This window comes from Paroedura picta, chromosome 6, assembly GCF_049243985.1.
Source record: "Paroedura picta isolate Pp20150507F chromosome 6, Ppicta_v3.0, whole genome shotgun sequence".
In the NCBI taxonomy this organism is placed as follows: domain Eukaryota; kingdom Metazoa; phylum Chordata; class Lepidosauria; order Squamata; family Gekkonidae; genus Paroedura; species Paroedura picta.
The window spans coordinates 92,451,765-92,473,132 of NC_135374.1; the positions used below are offsets into that span (position 1 = coordinate 92,451,765).

Below are 21,368 nucleotides of genomic sequence, written 5' to 3' on the forward strand. Positions count from 1 at the left end.
ATAGATTCAAGCGGGTTGGTCTGAAGCAGCCCAAGAAAACAAAGCCGGAGTCCAGCGGCACCTTTGAGGCCAACGAAGATGGAATTATTCTCTGCTCAGCTATTTTTGAGGACTCGTCCTACCGGCGTCCCTTTCTATTCCGCTCCATTATAAAAGGGGTTGCCAGCCTAGTGGTCATTCCAATGGGCCACCGAACGCTAGGCATGCAGCCCTCCAAAACCTAGGTAGGGCCTTTTGCGGGGCCATCAGCAGAAACAGGGACCCTCTCTGGTGCACCTGCGAGACCTTAGAACAAAACTCCCCGGGGAAGCTTCCGAGGCCCGTCTGCTCGAAAAAAAAGCTGCATTAAAATAAGCATGTGCTGCATTTCGAGATGTCACGGGGAGCCTCTCCATTTTTCGTTTGACTTCTGGGATAACTTGAGAGGCGCAAGGTTTTAAGCCACAGGGAGCTTCGTTCATTCATTCCGCAATGCCTTTGCTTAAACACGTGCAAGTCGCATAGCAGCGTTGCGCTCTGCAAGGCTGCAATACTGAGGAACCTGCGTGTAACTACTCGCGAGCAGCCCCAACGAGCTCGGGATCACGGCGACGCACCCGAAACATCAGCCTTTCATTGATGCATCTCCGGCGGTCAGAGCCCCGCCCCTTTCGAACGCCCCCCCCCTTCTCAGCCGCTCACGGATAGGTCAAAGCGACCGGCGATGTTGTGTCACGTGTCGAGCGGACTGGATGGATCAGGACGAGCCAATCCGCAAAGTGGATCCCAGAAAGGAAGTCCCGCCCCGCTTTTGAAAGGGTTCCGCCTCTCTGGTCCTGTGCAGCCCTCAGCCAGTGGCGTGTTCGGGGCTGGGGGCGTCCGAGGAGGAGTGGAGTGCGTGGGCGTCGTTCTTGGAAGGGCGATCTCTCGCTGCTCGTCAGGTAGAGCCTCAGGCCACTGTGGGGTATGGACAGCTATCCCTGCCGGCATCCACACTTTGCTCTCCAGCAAGTTTTGTAAGGTGCTGAAAATAAGGTTTTGAAAATATATTTATGAACTTGCTTGGAGTTTCACTCGCACTTATTATAGGATACTCGTTTCCTCTTGGGCAAGTTCGGTTTTGTGGCCAGAGCTAGGGGAATGGTGCTGAAATTCATAGAGACTGCTGGATTGAAGGGCAGTTGATTGCCTGTGTCTAGATGGCATTTCACTCACTTAAGGTGATACAGACATAACTTTCTCTCATATGCACTTCTAGAACTCTGTGGATCGTAGGCTTCCGCAGGCAAATCACTTAGGACTTGTTTAAGTCAAATGTTAGCCTCTGCTAGGGAGGTGCAGTAGCAAAGAGAGCTAACATTCCTGATCCAGAGTATGAAAGTTTGTCTCTCATATTATCCATGTGCTAAAAGTTCGCCATACATGGTACGCTGGCACTAGTATCTGGCAAGATTAGGGTGGTCTCAGAAGGATCCTTTGTATTGCATTTTTTAGTCTCTGGTATTTGTTAAGTTGTGTTTCAATGGCACATATTTGCATTGCTGTTCTTGTTTCTAATATGGCTTTGTTTGGCAAAATCTGGAACGGTTTCTCACAACTGTTCTTGCCATAGTAGTTGGTTGCAGACCACAGTGAACATGCTGCCTACACTGAATCAGACCTTGGTCCACCCAAATCAGTATTGCCTATTAACACTGATAGCAACTCTGTAAGATTTCAGGGAGATAGCTTTTGTATCACCTATTACCGGAACCTTAACTGGAGATCCCATGGATTCAACCTTAAACCTTGCATGCCAAACCACTAACCCACAGTTTCTCCCCAAAGCAGCATTTTAAAGGCATATACATACACTTGGAACAGTTTTATGCTGAATCAGACCCAATTTCGATGTATGTTTCCAACTTTACCGGTGCTATGTACAGTGTGAGATGTCATAGTGAGGGGTGGTTTATAAATTCAATGAATACGTTAAATAAATGATCCATCAAGGTTAGTACTGTCAGAATGGCCATGGCTCTCCAGGGCTTGGGTAATGGTTTTTTACATTACTTTCTACCTGATCCTTTTAGTTGAAGATTGAACCTGGGACATTCTCCATGCCTAGCAGATGCTCTGCAACTGAGCCATCACCTCTCCTATGACTTCAGTTTGCGGTGCTAAGTGTACACACAGTTCTCCTCACATGAATGTTTTGCTTGCTGCTCCAGGGGTTTTCGGGAAGGCACTGGCAAACCACCCCATATTGAGTCTGCCATAAAAACGCTAGAGGGCGTCACCCCAAGGGTCAGACATGACTCGGTGCTTGCACAGGGGATACCTTTACCTTTTTACCAGGGGGGTCCCAAGCACCCACATTAACATAAAGAAATTTAATACTTGTGTGCCTAAAAGTGCAACTAATTCTGCATGTTGCACCAATAACAAGACTGCATGTTGTGCCATTTCCAACCATAAATATCTGTTCTTGACACACCCACCCATATTGAAGCTGATAGATAAACAAATTGACATTACTGTGATTAATTCCGTATTTTTTTCTTTTCAGAATAAAATGCTTACTTACTTTCAATGGCACACATCACTATAAACCAGTATTTGCAGCAGGTAAGTGACAGCTGCATTTCAGTAATTTGTCAGTAAACAATAAACACCTTTTGTTTATTCATTTATGTCCTTTTTGTGCTGGGATGGGAGTTGGAGAAGAAAGGAAGCAGAAAGAAGGAGCAGCAGAAAGAAGAAGCACCTTCTCCCAATTATAGCTGCTTGTCCGTCTTCTCTCTCTGATTGGGGGGAGGGGTGGAGAAACTACTGGAAAAGGAGAGAAAGAGCAAATGCCTCTTCCCAGGTTACTGCCTTGTTACCAGCCTAGATTTTTTTTTGTCTCGCAGCATCTTCTGCCACTATCTGCCTTCTTTCTTCTCAGGCAGCCTTATTTGCCCATTTTCTTTCCTTGCCCTCCCAGCTTCCTCTGTCTCCCCATCTCCCTGGTGGCTTTCACTCCCACCTACATTGGCCCAGATTCTTTATGCCATCTGCACAACTACAAGACCACAGCTTCTTTGATTTGGGGGATTCATAGTAGTGCCTTCCCCCAAATGCTGGCAGGGACTCATGGGAATTGTAGTCCATGAGCATCTGGAGGACCACAGGTTGACTACCCCTGATCTGGAGGACCATATGTTGACTACCCCTGCCTTTGAGTATTTAGAGGAAAAAAAACACCCTTATCAGTACCTAGCCCTACTGTGTGGGTTTTTAGATCTACACTTCATGAAATAGTTTCAGAATTAAATGTACAGATTTGTTCAGTAATATTGTTGTATACTTTAGGTATTGGAATCCATTGACAACAGAGAGGGATCATTTTGTGCAGAATTGGTGTCGTTTAAACATCCTCATGTTGCAAATCCAAGACTTCAGGTGAGAGACTTGCAGAGGTTTATTCAGAAGTAAGTTCCACTATATTCCATAGGGCTTACTCCCAAATAAGCATGCATATGGTTGAACTGTTACTAAGCATCCTGATACCTTGATCTTAAATACATTAACTTATGAACGCATCCCATGGAGTTACCATTTCTGTTTTTTAATTCTCAAAACCAACTTGGCCCTTGATAAACACTGCACAAGTACATAATAACCTGTAGAAGGTTGTGATGAAATGACTGCCACAAAGCTAGATTTGAGTCCAGTAGCACCCTAGAGACCAAAAAGATTTGCTGTACAGTGTCAAATTTAGTTCAGTTAGGTTTAGTTTAGGGATTAAGTTCTGCCAGTTAGTTGGAAAAAGTACTGGAGTATGGTTGGTTGAATGGAAAGCTCTGAACCCAGCTTGGGAGATCCTTTAAAAAATATTGGATAGTGTGTTAAGCTAAAACTGAAGACAAGGGGGGAGATGGAAAAATCAGTAGTTAGGTTGTTTTGATTGTCAAAATATTATACAGAACAGAAAATGCAGTGTGGTATATCACAGCTTATAAAGTATAAAAGTTGTACAAGCTATGATAATATGGTTTGGAATCTTCATTGTATGTCATTTTTCAATACATTAAGAGAACTTTCACATTTACCATCTGCATTTACCTTCATTTGTGTCCAAGAAAATAAGCCATTTGTTTTGTAACCAGAACCTAGTTAAAAAAAAAAATAAGAGGTTGAATCCAGCAGGAAATTTCTGTAGGTTGGTATTTCTTTCAGTGGAAAGGGACAACTTCACCTCTCCGTTACTCCCCAAAGTGTCCCCTTTCCTTTCCTTGTGGGGAGAGTTTGAAGGTCTGAATCAGGAGGTCAGAAACTGTAAAATTTGCCCAGCCCTTCTGTTAGTGTATCCAATCCAATGTACTATGGTATATGTGTCACACTCTTTTGCAATAAAGCAACTTACTGAGCTTATTTTATAACTAGCTTTCATCTCCAGAAGAAAAATGTCAACAAGTCCTGGAGCCACCCTATGATGAAATGTTTGCTGCCCACCTAAGGTAAAATTGATACATTGAAGGGCTCAGTTGATTCAGTTTGGAAATCAGTCTTTCTCAAATTGTTGTGATGGGTTTGTGTTTTGGCATGTGCAGTGCAGAAATGAAACAAAAAGTATATATGATGCTCTTAAACGTATACTAGGCAAGAAAGAAAGTAACCCTGTCCCACAGATAGTATCGGAGCACTGCATAAAAAGGCTGATGACACTATGAATGTAACATATATTAAAAGAGTGAAGAATTGACCCTGTCAAACAGATTGCAAAAAGTAGAAATGTTACCATATTTTGAGCAGCTTTGTATTGCATTCAAAATAGAAACCATTTTTTAAAAATTCTTTGAGCATATTAAACAGTGTTTTTGTTCCGTATAACAAGTATACCTAAACATGTTTATTTGGAAGTAATTGTAATGTGCTTACTCCCAGGTAAGTGTATATAGTATTGCAAGCTAAAGTTTGTAATTATATTACAGTGGAATTTTTAACTATGTCACTGTCTAATCTCTTGAATTATAATTCAAATATTATTTGTTGCTATTCAGGAACAATATTTTTTAAAATCTGATTTAAATTTAATTAAATTTAATTTAATTAACAGTTTAAATTTAATTAACGTGCTTTGGATATAATCTCGTGATTCTTAATAGCTTTCTCTCTCTTTTTTTGATAGATGCACGTATGCGGTTGCCAACCATGACTTTGTAGAGGCTTACAAATGTCAGACTGTTATAGTACAATATCCTTTATCATTGACATTGATTAGTGTCTGCCGTGGAATTAGAATAGTAACATGAGCACAAAGGAAATAAGCACTTGTGTTGCAGTCTGGGTGGGCTGCAGGTTTTGATATCCAGGGAAGAGAATTGTAGCTATTAGGTTATTGGGGGCACTCTGACAGTCACATTTGACCAGTGGTCTTGATGGCCTGGAGTCTGGTCAGATGGGACTGAGAGTGCCCCAATAGCCACTTGTCATCCACACTTGGACAGTTGGCAAGATACAGAAGAAAGGGTTGTAGATTCCTGCAAACTCCAACTCCCCCTCAATTGCGTAGCAGGCAGAATGTGCTTATTTCTTTTCCTTTGAACCTGTAAAAGTCAAAGGGTTCCTAGAGATGCCTGTTGTGAAGGCAAGTGACATTAATTAATTTACTTCGTAATCTGTTTTTCTCTCAAAGACACAAGGCAGATTACAAAAATTACAAACCAAAAATAAATAGTTTAAAAACTTTGCAAGCATTCGAGCAACGTTAACAACTACAATTCAATTTTCTTCATAGTAAGGCCCTTCTAAAACATTCTACATATTCTGCAGAAAGAAAAGTGTGGGAACCTTCCTGATCTTTTCAGGTCCGTTCTGCCACCGGATGGGGACAACCCCAGAAGATGTTTGGGTACTATTGGGTACTACCATTTGCAAGGTAGCATCTTCAACCTATCAGTTTGCAGGGTAGCTGGAGGTCAATTTAATAAATTAATACCATTGTAATCAATTGTAATCTATGAAGTATACCACCTTCCTCTACTACATTGTCTTCTACTTTTGTAACCTGCTTCTGTACGCCATGCCGTACACAATTTTTATCGCCTTGTGCAATTTTTCATTCACGTTATTTTCCAGTTTTGTAATCTTAGTCCTACGAATTGCTATTTTGGAGGTCATTTTTTTCCTTCCATAAGTAGAAAGTGGTTTGATGGCACTTAATATAAATAAAATATTGTATTTGGGTGTACTGACTTATCTTCTGTTTCATTTCCATACTGTTGAGAGAGGAAACCTGCACCTTCTTGTAGTCTTGACTGCTTTCTTGGTGCTTGTTGGTCAGGATGAATGGTTAGGCAAATAAACTGTGCATTAAGTTTCCCTGAGCTTAACACATCTTTCTTGCGAGCCTTTCAAGCGCACAAAGAAGACAACTGGTAAGTACCAGGCAAACATAATCATATAAACAAATTGTTCTGATGAAGTTATGGAGACGTATATGAATGCTTCATGGAGGCGAATGTTTCACCTATAACTAGATAAAATTAAACAAATGCCACCCGTCATCTCTAGATGACTCGTCATCCCAAAATACACTTCAAGTATCTCTAATTGTGGCCAAATAATTTATATTTAGAGCCAAAGTCTTACTGACAAAAGCAAAGTTTATGTTGCCTTTATCTGGGCAAGCAAAAGTGAAGAAAATGCAAGCTAGATTTAGTTGTTTAAGGCAAGGCATAGCAATGTACAAACTAATAAATGTGAGTCAATAAGATTTGAAGGGCTCATGGAACCTCCTTTAGGCTTGGTAAACTTGGGCTGTTAGATTGACCCTTCGGTTTCCAGACCCCTGGGCATTATTGGCAATCTACTGTGCAACGTTTTAGCAACTTCACAACAAACTGCCTGATAGTATTTATGGATATATATTCAACTGATTGTGACATTCAGATTCTGTTGTTTGTATGGATAACTAGAGGTGGCATTTTGTTTTGTTTTTTCCCAGGGCTTTGCCGATCATGTATGCAGTAGCTCTTGATCTTCGAATTTTTGCTAATAACGTAAGTAATATCTGAAGAGGTCAGGCCAGTGGCTGCCAAGGATTTTGTGGGGACGGTCTGAATGAGGCTAGGGAAACTTTAGGGTACTTTGTTCCCATCCTGAGATTTTCATCTTGGGGACTCTAGATCACTTTTCCTGACTAGTGGGTTAGTGGCCCTGGGGTATTTTGGCCATGACTTGATACACCAATATAGCTTGTGGAGGTAATAAAATAAATACTTGCCCAAGCACAACAGCGTGACTGATAACGACTAGACTGTGGAAGTTTCATGTTTGGAGCAATGCGTTCTGTTACTTGACGTATTCTTTGTTGAATGTCTACTAGCTGTCATGACTAAAAGGAATGTCCGTATTCAGAGACAGCAAAATCTGAATACCAATGTAAGAAGGAACATCTTGGCCCCTCTGCCCTATTCGTTTCACCTTCCGTGGTAACTGGTTATCTACTGTGTGATAGTTTGCTGTCCTCGTCTGATCTGATCCAGCAGAGCTGTTCTTATGCACCTTTGTGGATTGTTTTTTCCTCTAAATTATCAGCTTTGAGAAAAATCCATCAGTTATGCAGTATTATAACACCCCTGATACTTACCGGAGGCTTGTCTGGGAAGAAAGAGGTCCTATGTCAACAGAGGAGAAATTATTGTAATTGTCAGCATATTGAGCTCCTCTAAGCACACAAAAACATTTAAGTTTAATATGAGAAAAATATGTTCTTAGTACCACCAACCAATAATGAATTATTTTCAGAGATTTCTGAGTCCCATTTGCAGGCATGTATTCCTTTAATCATTTGCATTTGCCACAAAGTATCATTCTGAAGGGAAGTGAAGCTGCATTTATTTGGGTGGCCTCGAATGTGTTCAGGCAGAATGAAAGTGTGCCACCCCTCTGATTTGAATGGCCAGGATTCTGTTTAAACTGTCCGACTTTGGCCTGTGTGGTCAAGATATTTTAATCTTTCAGCATGGAGATGCTCTTCAGACAATATCCCCCTAAAGCGACACTGATTTGGAAACAGTATGTCTATAAAAGTGGTGTAGGTGTCATATCTCTTGGTTGTCCCCTATCATGATAGGCTGACCAGCAGCTGGCAAAGAAAGGAAAAGGCAAAATTGGTGACATGTTGGAAAAAGCGGCAGAACTCCTCATGAGCTGTTTCCGAGTCTGTGCCAGTGACACGTGAGCAGATGTTTCTCTTGAATGAATGTTATATTTTTCCCAGTTTGTAAAATGTGATGTTATAATTTCCTTTATTAACAAGCTTGTATATGTGTAAGTGCTCATGAAAGAAGGAGATTGCCAGAGAGTTTATTCCTTCTAATAGAAGGAAAGTTATAGAAAGTTCTCCATGTTTCATCAGGCAGACTCTTTCAAAACAAGGATGGTGTTCAAGAGAAAGAGTTTGACTTGTTGAATTGAATGGAATAAATTATTTCTTGTCACCCATTATTTTTCTTTCTGTTTTGCAACGTTCTAGAATTGCCGTTCTCGTTACTGGACTAAATAGCATTCCCTTAAATATGGTGAATTTAGCATGGCAGTCAGTTCTACACTTCCAAGTTTAAAGTTGTTGGCAGAAAGTTTAAAAAGCAAGAGAAGGGAGGAATTTTATCTTAGGATGGAATTTGCAAAATATGATAATAAATTAAATAATAGCTAGTTACCATTTATCAGTATTCAGAAATACTCCAGTAGAGGCAGCGGTGTGAATAGAGTTCAGTCCAAACGAATGGAAGACACTTCTGCCTACTGAATAGAAGTTTCTTCCTTCATCCCTCCACTGAAGCCCACAAAATGCTGCTTCTTGATGATAAAGGACCCTCAAAAACATCATGAATGGTGAACCGAGTCCTCAACAAGAGGGAGGATTGGCAGAAAATAGCCTTTTGATTCAGTTCATAATTTTCAAGTACTTAACACTGTTGGGCAGTTTTTGACTGTAAACTAGTAGATATGCATTCAAATGGCTGTCACAGTGCAGAGAAGGTTTAGTTGGATTTTGCACAGATAAGTGCAGAGAAGGTTTAGTTGGATTTTTATATAATTCATTTGGAGAAACATGAATATAATTCATGTATTTGCTTGAAACCGTGGATCTAGGTTTTGTGTGTGTGTAAGGTTTGTTTAAAAAGGGGTTGAAATAGGTTTTCCCCTCCCTTCCTAAGTGGTGTTTTGATATTGATACATTCCTAATGTTTGGTTTTGTTACAGTCGCGCCAGCATTGATGATTCCAAAAAGTGGGGCATGTTGTTTCTGGTGAATCAGCTATTTAAAATTTATTTTAAGGTATGATCCAAGTCCTATAGGGCTTTTCCTGATTTAATACGCCCAAGGCAAAGTTATTGTGGCGTGCAAATTTCTCCTCTACTAACGTCACTGTTGTTTCCAGATCAACAAGCTCCATTTGTGCAAACCTCTGATAAGAGCAATTGATAGCTCAAATCTCAAAGATGAATACAGCATGGCTCAAAGGGTTACGTATAAATATTACGTTGGACGGAAGGCCATGTTTGATAGCGATTTTAAGCAAGGTAATTTACTCTTTAAGATTGTTGCTGGGAAGAGAGTGGGGTGTTCTCGAGACCCTGATGTTCCACTATGCAATCTTTAAAGCACATCAGCTTTTGACACCAGTGAGATGTCATCAGTTACTTGTCATGGCTCTTGAGATCCTCCATCTTGAATGCTCGTTTACTGATAGTCGGCTATGTTGGCGATGTTCAGGGCAGGCCTGACACTGCCACCTCCCACTTGTGGTTGGGAGATCAAGGCTCAGATGCCACCAATCATTTCACTGGCAAAAGGAGAGAATAACTATTTGCCAACTCCCCCCCCTGCCTATGTTTTTAGGAGCAGCATTGGGAGTGTGGCATTTTTGAGTAGGAGGAGCAAGCTGAAGCATTCATGCTCCAAGTATGGAAATCTTTCCTTTAGTGGAGCTCCTCGATGAGATGCAAGTCCAAGAATGGAATAGCAGCTCCAGTGTTCCTCCCTCCTTTCCTGTGTTGCAGTCATTTTCCCCTTCCTTCTAATGTTCTCCACTGACTGTGCTGATGTTCTCCACAGACCATCATGAGAGGGAAGAACTCAAAACCCTACATGTTGCTCCCAGTCTTCCAACAATGCTTGTGCTTTTAAGCTGGATCAGGCCAACGTTATTCTTTTAATCACAACGTGCAATACTCTAGTTATTTTGGTTTTGACATGCATCGCAGAAATGATCCCCTGCATTCACCAATATTTAATAACCTGACAAAATATGACTTAAAAGGTTTATTCCCGTTCAGGAAGCTTGATAATAGATTTAACAGTTGGTATAGTAATAGAGGTGCCGTAGGAGTCCACAAAATGTGCATCTGGTTCCAGGTCTAATTCAGCTGAGATTAGTGATGTGGCTGTGCTCCACTCTGGGGAGTGTATTTATTTTTTTGTATTTGGCTTTGCTTTGGAGGGGCCAGAGTTTTTTGTTTTTACACAAAACTTTTGTACTCATCTATTTATGAATCTGCTCTTTGGTCTAATCTGTTTTCTCTGTCATATATGTGGAATACAAGATTTTAGCAGATTTAATTTCACATTAATACTTGTGAAACTATTAAATATGGATCACCGGGGGTTTTTTTTGGACGGGTATCTTTGATGAAATTGTATTAAACACCCGTATTTGCTGCCAGTATTTGTTACCAGTTGTTTCCTGTCCTTTCTGTGTCTGCAGCTGAAGAATATCTCTCTTTTGCCTTTGAGCACTGCCACCGTTCCAGCCAGAAAAATAAAAGGATGATTTTGATTTATTTGCTGCCAGTGAAAATGCTACTGGTAAGCAGCACCTGAACATACCAAGCCTGATTGCACCCCACAGCACTTTGGAATTTAGAGAATGGAACCTCTGTGGAGTAGTGTATTTGTATAAGGAGAACTTCGTGAGGGCTCGAAGGCGGGCTGAATAAATATAATGGATATTTGAAATACTAATAACTGTGCCTGGTTTTCAGGGACATATGCCAATGATCCAGCTTTTAAACAAATATGACCTCATGCAGTTTGCCGAAGTAACAAAGGCTGTGAGGTAAGTTTCACCTACTGACCTTTTTTTTATTTTATTTTTTTACAAGTTATGGTGACCCCATGAATTTTCAAGACAAGAGACATTCAGAGGTAGTTTTCCTGACCTGGACTTCCTTGGTGGTCTCTCATCCAAATACTGATCAGGGCTGATCCTGCTTTGCTTCCAAGATCTGACAAGAGTGGGCTAACCTACATGGCTGTAATTCTGCTAGTTTATGAAGGATGTTGATCAGGCATTTGCTCTAATTTGGTTTTTGAAAATACAGCCGCCCACTAAGATCATATGTGAAAATTCAGTGAGGGGTTCAGTGTGGTATACTGGCTAAAATGTCTGGCTGGGATTTGGAAGAGCCAGGTTTTGAATCCTTATCGTACCATGGAAGCTTGCTGGAACACCTAAGACCAGTCTCTCTCTCTCACACACACACACACACACAAACACACAATGGGGCGAAAGGTGAAATATAAATGAAGTAGATAAATAAAATGGTCTAGGTTTGTCTTTTGGATTAAAAGATTTGGGCCAAGAAAGGAGGAGTACGGAATTGGATTCTCAGACTATTCAGAATAAAGAAGCCAGACCATGGGACTGAACACAGGAATTGCAGTCGGTGCTGTTCTGTTTCAGAGTGGATGACCGAGCTTAGATCAGTCTCCTCATCATATCTCGGAAGCAAAGCAAGTTCCTCCCTGGTCAGTCCTTGGCTAGGGGACTACCAAGGAACTCCAGAGTCACTATGCAGGGCAAGGCAATGGCAAAACCACCTCTGTCTATCTCTTGTTCGCCCCTATGGGGTCATCATACATCAGGCGTGACGTGATGACACTGCACGCCACTATGTTAAAGGGTAGGGGTAAGCTCTGCAGGATCATAGAACCATAGATTTTGAAGGGGCCATACGGGCCATCTAGTCCAACCCCCTGCTCTATGCAGGATCAGCCTAAAGCAACCAGGATAAGGATCTGTCCAGCCACTGCTTGAAGACTGCCAGCAAGGGCACAATTCCACCGCTGAAGTACTCTGAACATTTTTTTCCTGATATCTAGCCAATACAGTTTTCCACATAGTTTAAACCTACTACTGCAGGTCCTATCCTCTGCTGCGAACAGGAACTGCTCCCTGTCCTCCTCCAAGTGACATTTCATATACTTAAAGAGAGGAATCATATCTCTTCTCAACCTCCTCTTCTCCAGGCTGAACGCTCCCAAGTCCCTCAGCCTTTCCTCTTAGGGTTTGGTCCCCAGGCCCCAGATCATTCTTATCACTCTCCTCTGAACCCTTTCAATTTTGTCCAAGTCCTTTTTGAAGTAAGGCCTCCAGAACTACACACAGTACTCCAGGTGGGGTCAAACCAATGTGATATACAGTGGGACTATGACATCTTGTGATTTTGATCACTTCTCTTTTGAATTGACTTACTGCAAAATGCCGTGGGAAGGACTGCACATATGAATATTTCCCCCCCCCCCACAATATCCTACCTGAACATAGAAAATGAGCATGCTGCAGAAAATTCAGCACAGGTCTTCCTTTCTCCTGTATGGAAGGATGCACTGTGATCTCCTTGGAAAGACCATGTCATGGTGCTTCTCAATTTTTAATTCCTTAGTGAAGGCAACCTTCTTTTACTGAATGATGCTTTGGCCAAACATGAGACATTCTTCATCCGCTGTGGCATCTTCCTCATCCTTGAGAAGTTGAAGATCATCACCTACAGGAATCTCTTCAAGAAAGTGTAAGTGTAGTAGTATTTGCTGTATTTGATAGGGAATGGCATTAATAATTGGTGTTACTCAATAGATGGAAAAGGCAATCCTGGCTGGATTGATGTGTCACCTCTCATTCTTTTCTTGTAAGGAATGTTGCAAACTCTGAAAGTTGCAGGTTTCTAATGTTTGACTAAATAAGTCACCTTTCCCTGGAAAGGTATCTGAGCCTTAAGGGTCAGGCCATGTTTTTTTCCAGCTGGAAGACCCTTCTGATTATTTTCCTAACTATGGGTCTCTATGACATGCGTGGGAAGCAACTATTTAAGGTTTGATTTTTTTTCTTTTCCCAACCTGATAGTAGTATTGGCATGCCAAGCTCGGTCCCAGGGCTGGTGTTAGCACCTGGGCGTTGCCAGCTAGGCCCCCTTTCCTCCCCAATAGTGGGTATCAGTCTTGGGCGCGAGGCTTGTTTTATTTATTACCTGTTCACTGTATGTTGTTATATTGTATCCATATGTCCTTTTAATGGGGGTTTTATTGGGATTTTGAATGAGGACCTTGTGACCCTCTACGAGCCATTATAGGGAAGTGGCAGGATATCTGTACACCGCCCGTGGCGCCGCGGGCGCCACGGACTAAATAATTCGTTAAGGGGCCTTGAGGTGGGCTTTGTCCGTGATGAGGAAGGGTCCGGATTGGACCCTTCCTCACGACAGACAATCGGAGGGACCAATCGGCAGGCGCGAAGCGCCTGCCGATTGGTCCCTCCAATTCCCAGCCCCAGCAACTGCGAGCCGCACGCAGCGCGGCTCGCAGTTGCTCCCGGCCTGACGCGGCGAGAGGCGCAAAGCGCCTCTCACCGCATCAGGCCGGACCCCAAGGGAGCCGCCGACGCAAACACAAGACTCCAGCCGCCGAGAAGCTGCAGAGAAAAAAAAAACACCCCCAGAGGAGCCTTTCGCAGCTCCAAGCCGGCGCCCACGAGAGCCAGCAGACAAAAACAAACTCCTGTAGGAGCCCTTCGCAGCTCCAAGCCGGCACGCCCACGAGAGCCAGCAGAAAAACATTAACCCTGTAGGAGCCTTTTGCAGCTCCAAGCCGGCACCCAGGAGAGCCAGCAGAAAAAAAAACTCCTGTAGGAGCCCTTCGCAGCTCCAAGCCGGCACGCCCACGAGAGCCAGCAGAAAAACATTAACCCTGTAGGAGCCTTTTGCAGCTCCAAGCCGGCGCCCAGGAGAGCCAGCAGAAAAAAAAACTCCTGTAGGAGCCCTTCGCAGCTCCAAGCCGGCACGCCCACGAGAGCCAGCAGAAAAACATTAACCCTGTAGGAGCCTTTTGCAGCTCCAAGCCAGCGCCCAGGAGAGCCAGCAGAAAAAAAAACTCCTGTAGGAGCCTTTCGCAGCTCCAAGCCGGCGCCCAGGAGAGTCAGCAGAAAAAAAAACTCCTGTAGGAGCCTTTCGCAACTCCAAGCCGGCGCCCAGGAGAGCCAGCAGAAAAAAAAACTCCTGTAAGAGCCCTTCGCAGCTCTAAGCCAGCACGCCCACGAGAGCCAGCAGAAAAACATTAACCCTGTAGGAGCCTTTTGCAGCTCCAAGCCGGCGCCCAGGAGAGCCAGCAGAAAAAAAACTCCTGTAGGAGCCCTTCGCAGCTCCAAGCCAGCACGCCCACGAGAGCCAGCAGAAAAACATTAACCCTGTAGGAGCCATTCGCAGCTCCAAGCCGGCGCCCAGGAGAGCCAGCAGAAAAAAAACTCCTGTAGGAGCCCTTCGCAGCTCCAAGCCAGCACGCCCACGAGAGCCAGCAGAAAAACATTAACCCTGTAGGAGCCTTTTGCAGCTCCAAGCCGGCGCCCAGGAGAGCCAGCAGAAAAAAAACTCCTGTAGGAGCCCTTCGCAGCTCTAAGCCAGCACGCCCACGAGAGCCAGCAGAAAAACATTAACCCTGTAGGAGCCTTTCGCAGCTCCAAGCCGGCACGCCCACGAGAGCCAGCAGAAAAACATTAACCCTGTAGGAGCCTTTTGCAGCTCCAAGCCGGCGCCCAGGAGAGCCAGCAGAAAAAAAACTCCTGTAGGAGCCCTTCGCAGCTCCAAGCCAGCACGCCCACGAGAGCCAGCAGAAAAACATTAACCCTGTAGGAGCCTTTCGCAGCTCCAAGCCGGCGCCCAGGAGAGCCAGCAGAAAAAAAACTCCTGTAGGAGCCCTTCGCAGCTCCAAGCCAGCACGCCCACGAGAGCCAGCAGAAAAACATTAACCCTGTAGGAGCCTTTCGCAGCTCCAAGCCGGCACGCCCACGAGAGCCAGCAGAAAAACATTAACCCTGTAGGAGCCTTTCGCAGCTCCAAGCCAGCACGCCCACGAGAGCCAGCAGAAAAACATTAACCCTGTAGGAGCCTTTCGCAGCTCCAAGCCAGCACGCCCACGAGAGCCAGCAGAAAAACATTAACCCTGTAGGAGCCTTTCGCAGCTCCAAGCCAGCACGCCCACGAGAGCCAGCAGAAAAACATTAACCCTGTAGGAGCCTTTCGCAGCTCCAAGCCGGCACGCCCACGAGAGCCAGCAGAAAAACATTAACCCTGTAGGAGCCTTTCGCAGCTCCAAGCCGGCACGCCCACGAGAGCCAGCAGAAAAACATTAACCCTGTAGGAGCCTTTCGCAGCTCCAAGCCGGCACGCCCACGAGAGCCAGCAGAAAAAAAAACTCCTGTAAGAGCCCTTCGCAGCTCCAAGCCAGCACGCCCACGAGAGCCAGCAGAAAAACATTAACCCTGTAGGAGCCTTTTGCAGCTCCAAGCCGGCGCCCAGGAGAGCCAGCAGAAAAAAAACTCCTGTAGGAGCCCTTCGCAGCTCAAAGCCAGCACGCCCACGAGAGCCAGCAGAAAAACATTAACCCTGTAGGAGCCATTCGCAGCTCCAAGCCGGCGCCCAGGAGAGCCAGCAGAAAAAAAACTCCTGTAGGAGCCCTTCGCAGCTCCAAGCCAGCACGCCCACGAGAGCCAGCAGAAAAACATTAACCCTGTAGGAGCCTTTTGCAGCTCCAAGCCGGCGCCCAGGAGAGCCAGCAGAAAAAAAACTCCTGTAGGAGCCCTTCGCAGCTCTAAGCCAGCACGCCCACGAGAGCCAGCAGAAAAACATTAACCCTGTAGGAGCCTTTCGCAGCTCCAAGCCGGCACGCCCACGAGAGCCAGCAGAAAAACATTAACCCTGTAGGAGCCTTTTGCAGCTCCAAGCCGGCGCCCAGGAGAGCCAGCAGAAAAAAAACTCCTGTAGGAGCCCTTCGCAGCTCCAAGCCAGCACGCCTACGAGAGCCAGCAGAAAAACATTAACCCTGTAGGAGCCTTTCGCAGCTCCAAGCCGGCGCCCAGGAGAGCCAGCAGAAAAAAAACTCCTGTAGGAGCCCTTCGCAGCTCCAAGCCAGCACGCCCACGAGAGCCAGCAGAAAAACATTAACCCTGTAGGAGCCTTTCGCAGCTCCAAGCCGGCACGCCCACAAGAGCCAGCAGAAAAACATTAACCCTGTAGGAGCCTTTCGCAGCTCCAAGCCAGCACGCCCACGAGAGCCAGCAGAAAAACATTAACCCTGTAGGAGCCTTTCGCAGCTCCAAGCCAGCACGCCCACGAGAGCCAGCAGAAAAACATTAACCCTGTAGGAGCCTTTCGCAGCTCCAAGCCAGCACGCCCACGAGAGCCAGCAGAAAAACATTAACCCTGTAGGAGCCTTTCGCAGCTCCAAGCCAGCACGCCCACGAGAGCCAGCAGAAAAACATTAACCCTGTAGGAGCCTTTCGCAGCTCCAAGCCGGCACGCCCACGAGAGCCAGCAGAAAAACATTAACCCTGTAGGAGCCTTTTGCAGCTCCAAGCCGGCACGCCCACGAGAGCCAGCAGAAAAACATTAACCCTGTAGGAGCCTTTTGCAGCTCCAAGCCGGCACGCCCACGAGAGCCAGCAGAAAAACATTAACCCTGTAGGAGCCTTTTGCAGCTCCAAGCCAGCACGCCCACGAGAGCCAGCAGAAAAACATTAACCCTGTAGGAGCCTTTCGCAGCTCCAAGCCAGCACGCCCACGAGAGCCAGCAGAAAAACATTAACCCTGTAGGAGCCTTTTGCAGCTCCAAGCCGGCACGCCCACGAGAGCCAGCAGAAAAACATTAACCCTGTAGGAGCCTTTTGCAGCTCCAAGCCGGCACGCCCACGAGAGCCAGCAGAAAAACATTAACCCTGTAGGAGCCTTTTGCAGCTCCAAGCCGGCACGCCCACGAGAGCCAGCAGAAAAAAAAACTCCTGTAAGAGCCCTTCGCAGCTCCAAGCCGCCGCCCAGGAGACCCAGCAGAAAAAAAAACTCCTGTAGGAGCCTTTCGCAACTCCACGCCGGCACGCCCAAGAGAGCCAGCAGAAAAACATTAACCCTGTAGGAGCCTTTCGCAGCTCCAAGCCGGCACGCCCACGAGAGCCAGCAGGAAAAAAAATCCCCTGGAGGAGCCTTTCGCCGCTTCAAGCCGGCGCCCTGGGAGCCCCGGCAGCCGCCCACAGCGCAGCTGCTGGGTGCTCCCTGCCCTCATGGCCCCAGAACACAATGGAGCCGCCGGGAAAGCCGCAGAAGAACAAAAAAATGCAGAGGAGCCGCCGCCCGCCTCCTCTTTCAGGTAGCCTGTCCCTCGCTCTGTCCCTCGCCTGCTGCTCGCTCTGGTCCCCACCTGCTAGCGCCCATTGTCTTCTTCAAACAATGGGCTTTTTTACTAGTATTATATAAGTCAACAGCTAAGTAAGTAAATAAATAAATAATGCCCAGGGAAGAAAGTTTCTCTTCCCTCCTTACCTTTCCCCTGCATTACCTGAGAAGATGCTGACTTTCTTTCTGCGCTCTTCTTCTGATCAATACTGGCAAAGGAAAGTTCATCAAAAGTGCCACGCATCTGTAGGATCCTGGCAGGTAGGTGGTCTGTCTGCTGGTGGTCATGCCAAATTCTGGCACAATCTCTGGTGTCATACCTTATTTAGGAGTGGTTAAGCAGTAGAATGAATTGTCTAGACATGCTGACTTCCAATGGTTTTCCAAGCCTTTGTAGGATTCTGCTTCTTAATTTTTTTCTTATGAAGAGCCTTGCTAGCTAAACGTATGCTGCTAGTATGAACCCTGTTTCTGAGTTCCAGTAAAGAAATACGCAGTGGAACCGGGGCTCACATCGACCAAACGATTTCCATGCATGGTGGGGAGAGAGTAATCTTTGCCAGTTTTCTTTCCTTCTGCAAACTCCAACTCTCCTTCATGCTGTTCCTAGGGGGTCCCTCTCCCCTAGGAGCACTATTTGGGGATGCAGCAGATGGAGGAGACGAGGGCGTCCCACTCCATTGAGGGATATTGCCTCCATCAGTGGAAATCTCCAGTGGATCCAAGCTAGCGATTGAACAAGATTTCAGAAGTTTTCCATCATGATTGTAACAGGTCTCCTCTAGCTCTGATTATGAGCTGAGGAGAGAAAGGTGGATCAGCCTGACTTTTGGCCAGAGGTGCTTCCTTGGAAAGTAAAACTCTTTTAGAAAAGATAAGTATATTTAATTACATTTGTATGACTGTTTCTTATACGAACTTAGATGCACATCTTTTCTTCTTTTAGGTATTTGTTACTCAAAACTCACCAGCTTTCTCTAGATGCCTTTCTGGTTGCCCTTAAATTCATGAAAGTCAATGATGTTGATATTGATGAAGTCCAGTGCATCCTAGCAAACCTCATATACATGGTACGCATTGAAGTTCTGTTATTGTAAGGTACAGTATTTGCTGGCGTATAAGACTACTTTCCCCCCCTGAAAAACATGCCTCCAAGTGGGGGAGTCGTCCCATACGCCGGGTACACTTCAGTTGGGATAGACGTAGCTGCCCATAGTGGCCCATAGTAGTGTAATGTAATGTAACAAACTCTATATTTTGAGTGGAAATGTTGGGGGGGTCGTCTTATACGCCCGGTCGTCTTATATGCTGGCAAATACGGTAGCTAAATGCAGTCCATAACAAATACCTATTTTGGGTGAGTGTGGTCGACTTATCTCAGTTTAAGATGACTGACTCTGGATTTTGATCACTGTGTATTTAACAGTCCATTTCTGTATCCTGTAACCAGTGGCAACTGTTTCAAGACAACAAGTGTAATATTTAGTGAGAACGGACTGTGAAACAGATTGTGCTGCAATCCACTAAGGACTCATTTGGTTGATGTGGGTTCAAATAACTGCTTGCTCCTCTGCAGCCCACAGGACACTTTCTTTTTTAGTCTCTCTTTTCAGGCCTATTATTGGGGGGGGGATAGAACTGAAGACAGAAAAGAGTTCTGAAGTTGTTCTATTCTTAACTCTTCCTGACAGCCTTCTCAAGGAAGGCCGATTGAGCAAAGCTGTCTGTTCTTCACACCCAGGTAGTGCAGGGTTGTTCAGTCTTCCAGGCTGGGCAAGAATCAACACACTCACGGGCACAATTCCACTCCAAATGTTAACCCATGCAGGAGGTATCCGCAGCATGATATAAGATTGCACACTGCAACTTAATCCTACATTGGATTTTGTCTGCTTGTCAAGCAGACAGCCCCACACTAGAGCATATTACCAAGAGAGATTAGGCTTTTAAAAAATGTATGATGCATGCTGGCAGGGCCACTCATGATTTCTACTCTATATCTAAATCAGGCTTTCTCAACCAGGGTTTTGTGAAACTGAGGTTTAGTGGCTCTGGAAGGGTTTCCTGAATGGGTGGGAGTTAATTAATTTAATTTTTTTGTAAATTTGTTAGACATTTATTGGGTGATATATGATCATGTATAGTCATGTCGACCCCCACCAGTGGCCAATGATGGGCCTGGAGGGGGTGGGAAGAGGACATGTCTTGGGGGGGGCATGTACACAACTATGCTTCCCATCCATATTCTGCACAATTGTGTCCCTTCTGGAGTTTCTCGAAGCCTGAAGAATGTTTCAGGGGTTCCTCAGTGGTAAAAAAGTTGAGAAAGGCTGGCCTAAGTCTAGCTGATGGCTTTGACTCTGTATTTACAATACTAATGTGCGTTTCTTTTCTGTTTGTGCAGGGGCACATTAAAGGTTATATATCACACCAGCATCAGAAGCTTGTTGTCAGCAAACAAAACCCATTCCCTCCACTCTCAACTGTCTGTTGAGTCCACTGTGGTCCAGGTAGAAAGCAGCTTTGCGGACTTGGTTTGCCTTTGTTTGCAGTTGCTCTTTTCGAAGGATGGGACTGGCAGTGATATCAGACTGAGTCTATTGGAGTGTGCAGCACACTGTAACCGCTCCTTACAGAACAGTGTGGACTATGTCAATGAATTTAGTTATGCTAAATTAGTTATGCTACAATCCTGACAATGCCTTCTATTGATTCCCTTTTGTTGTAACACTGAGATGGGTTCTTTCATGTTGTTTGCAATTGTTATATAGTTATACTACCATACATAAATATCTTGTCACAAATTATTTAAATACTCAGACTTTTGTGCATGGGATAGAATATGATATTCAAGGCAATCCATCTAGAAATTAAGATTTTATTTTGTTTTTTAGTAACTGGAAAAAAAAAATTCCTCATGTTTGCTAGCTTTCTATAAATTCAATTTTCTGTGTAGATCCTAAGAATTTGGGATCTCTGTACAGCATCCATTGAAATCACTGGATGCAATACTTTGATTTTTTTTACAAAATATAAGCAGTGTTGAATTTGAACAAATTGATACCATTGGGTCCATTGAGTAATTGAGCTCTTCTGGCCTTCCCCTAAGACACAAACTAGGGTCACAAGAATAAACAGAGCATTTCTTTTCCATTAATGACTCTTGGATTTCTCTTATAGTGGTAATATTTTTGTCATGCATTTGAAGGTATAAGGTTTAGTGCCTAGTCTTATAGTGGTCAGACCACTATGTCCTGAAGGCCCAGCTCAGGATACCACCCCCTCCCTGTGTGAGCAGTGGGCACATTTTAGCCCGCCCACAGAGACTTATGAAGCCAACTGAATTTCTGAATGCTCTGTGGGATCCGATACCTCCCAGTGACTTGCTAGCGGTGCTAGTGGAAGACTTGCAGTCCTGTTTGACTGCCGCCATTGACAAGGTTGCTCCCAGGCACCCTCTCCACCCCCACCTCGAACTGGCTCCTTGGTATACCCGGGAGCGAAGGGAGAGGAAGAGGGAAGTGAGATGGCTAGAGTGAGTGTGGAGGAAGATTTGTGACAAAGCAGGAACATTTTATCACACGCTTATGAGGGGGTGTATGACATGGCGATTAGGGTGCATAAATGTGAGTTTTATGTTGCCTCTATCGCATCTGCGAGCTCTTGCCCAACCCAATTATTTAGGGTAGTTTGATCTTTGACCTCCCTCAAGGAAGGGCTCCAAAATAGTAGTCAATTGGATCTTGGCTGTGAGGCATTAGCAAGCTTTTTTGTAGACAAGGTCTTGCTTTGCTGGGACCAACTAGAGGTCTGTTGGCCTCTGAGGGGATAGCCATTTGATGGCTTCATGCGGCTCTCAGGAACCAAAGTGGATGAGTTGCTGAGGTCAGTGAGGGCGACCACCCCTGACCCCTTGATCC

The 21,368-nt window shown here is 45.0% G+C and overlaps 1 protein-coding gene across 4 annotated transcripts; it reads left to right on the forward strand.

The window, feature by feature from the left end:
• The first annotated feature begins 767 nt into the window (after positions 1-767).
• On the forward strand, positions 768-20,601 carry PCID2 (PCI domain containing 2). 4 transcript variants are annotated; one of them, XR_013232118.1, is made up of 16 exons: positions 776-1,000; positions 2,528-2,586; positions 3,313-3,402; positions 4,387-4,460; positions 5,132-5,197; positions 6,339-6,380; positions 6,950-7,004; positions 8,081-8,184; positions 9,217-9,292; positions 9,396-9,537; positions 10,722-10,822; positions 10,999-11,072; positions 12,682-12,807; positions 18,395-18,518; positions 19,853-20,115; positions 20,147-20,601. XR_013232118.1 is itself a non-coding variant. In XM_077343704.1 (15 exons), the coding sequence occupies exons 2-15, from the start codon at positions 2,551-2,553 to the stop codon at positions 19,940-19,942; spliced, it is 1,200 nt and encodes a 399-aa protein (XP_077199819.1). In that variant the 5' UTR covers positions 768-920; positions 2,528-2,550; the 3' UTR covers positions 19,943-20,601. The 4 variants fall into 4 exon arrangements, 3 of the variants coding, with proteins under 3 accessions (XP_077199819.1, XP_077199818.1, XP_077199821.1); XM_077343704.1 differs by having other exon boundaries at positions 768-920; positions 19,853-20,601; XM_077343703.1 differs by having other exon boundaries at positions 19,853-20,601.
• The last annotated feature ends 767 nt before the right edge of the window (positions 20,602-21,368 follow it).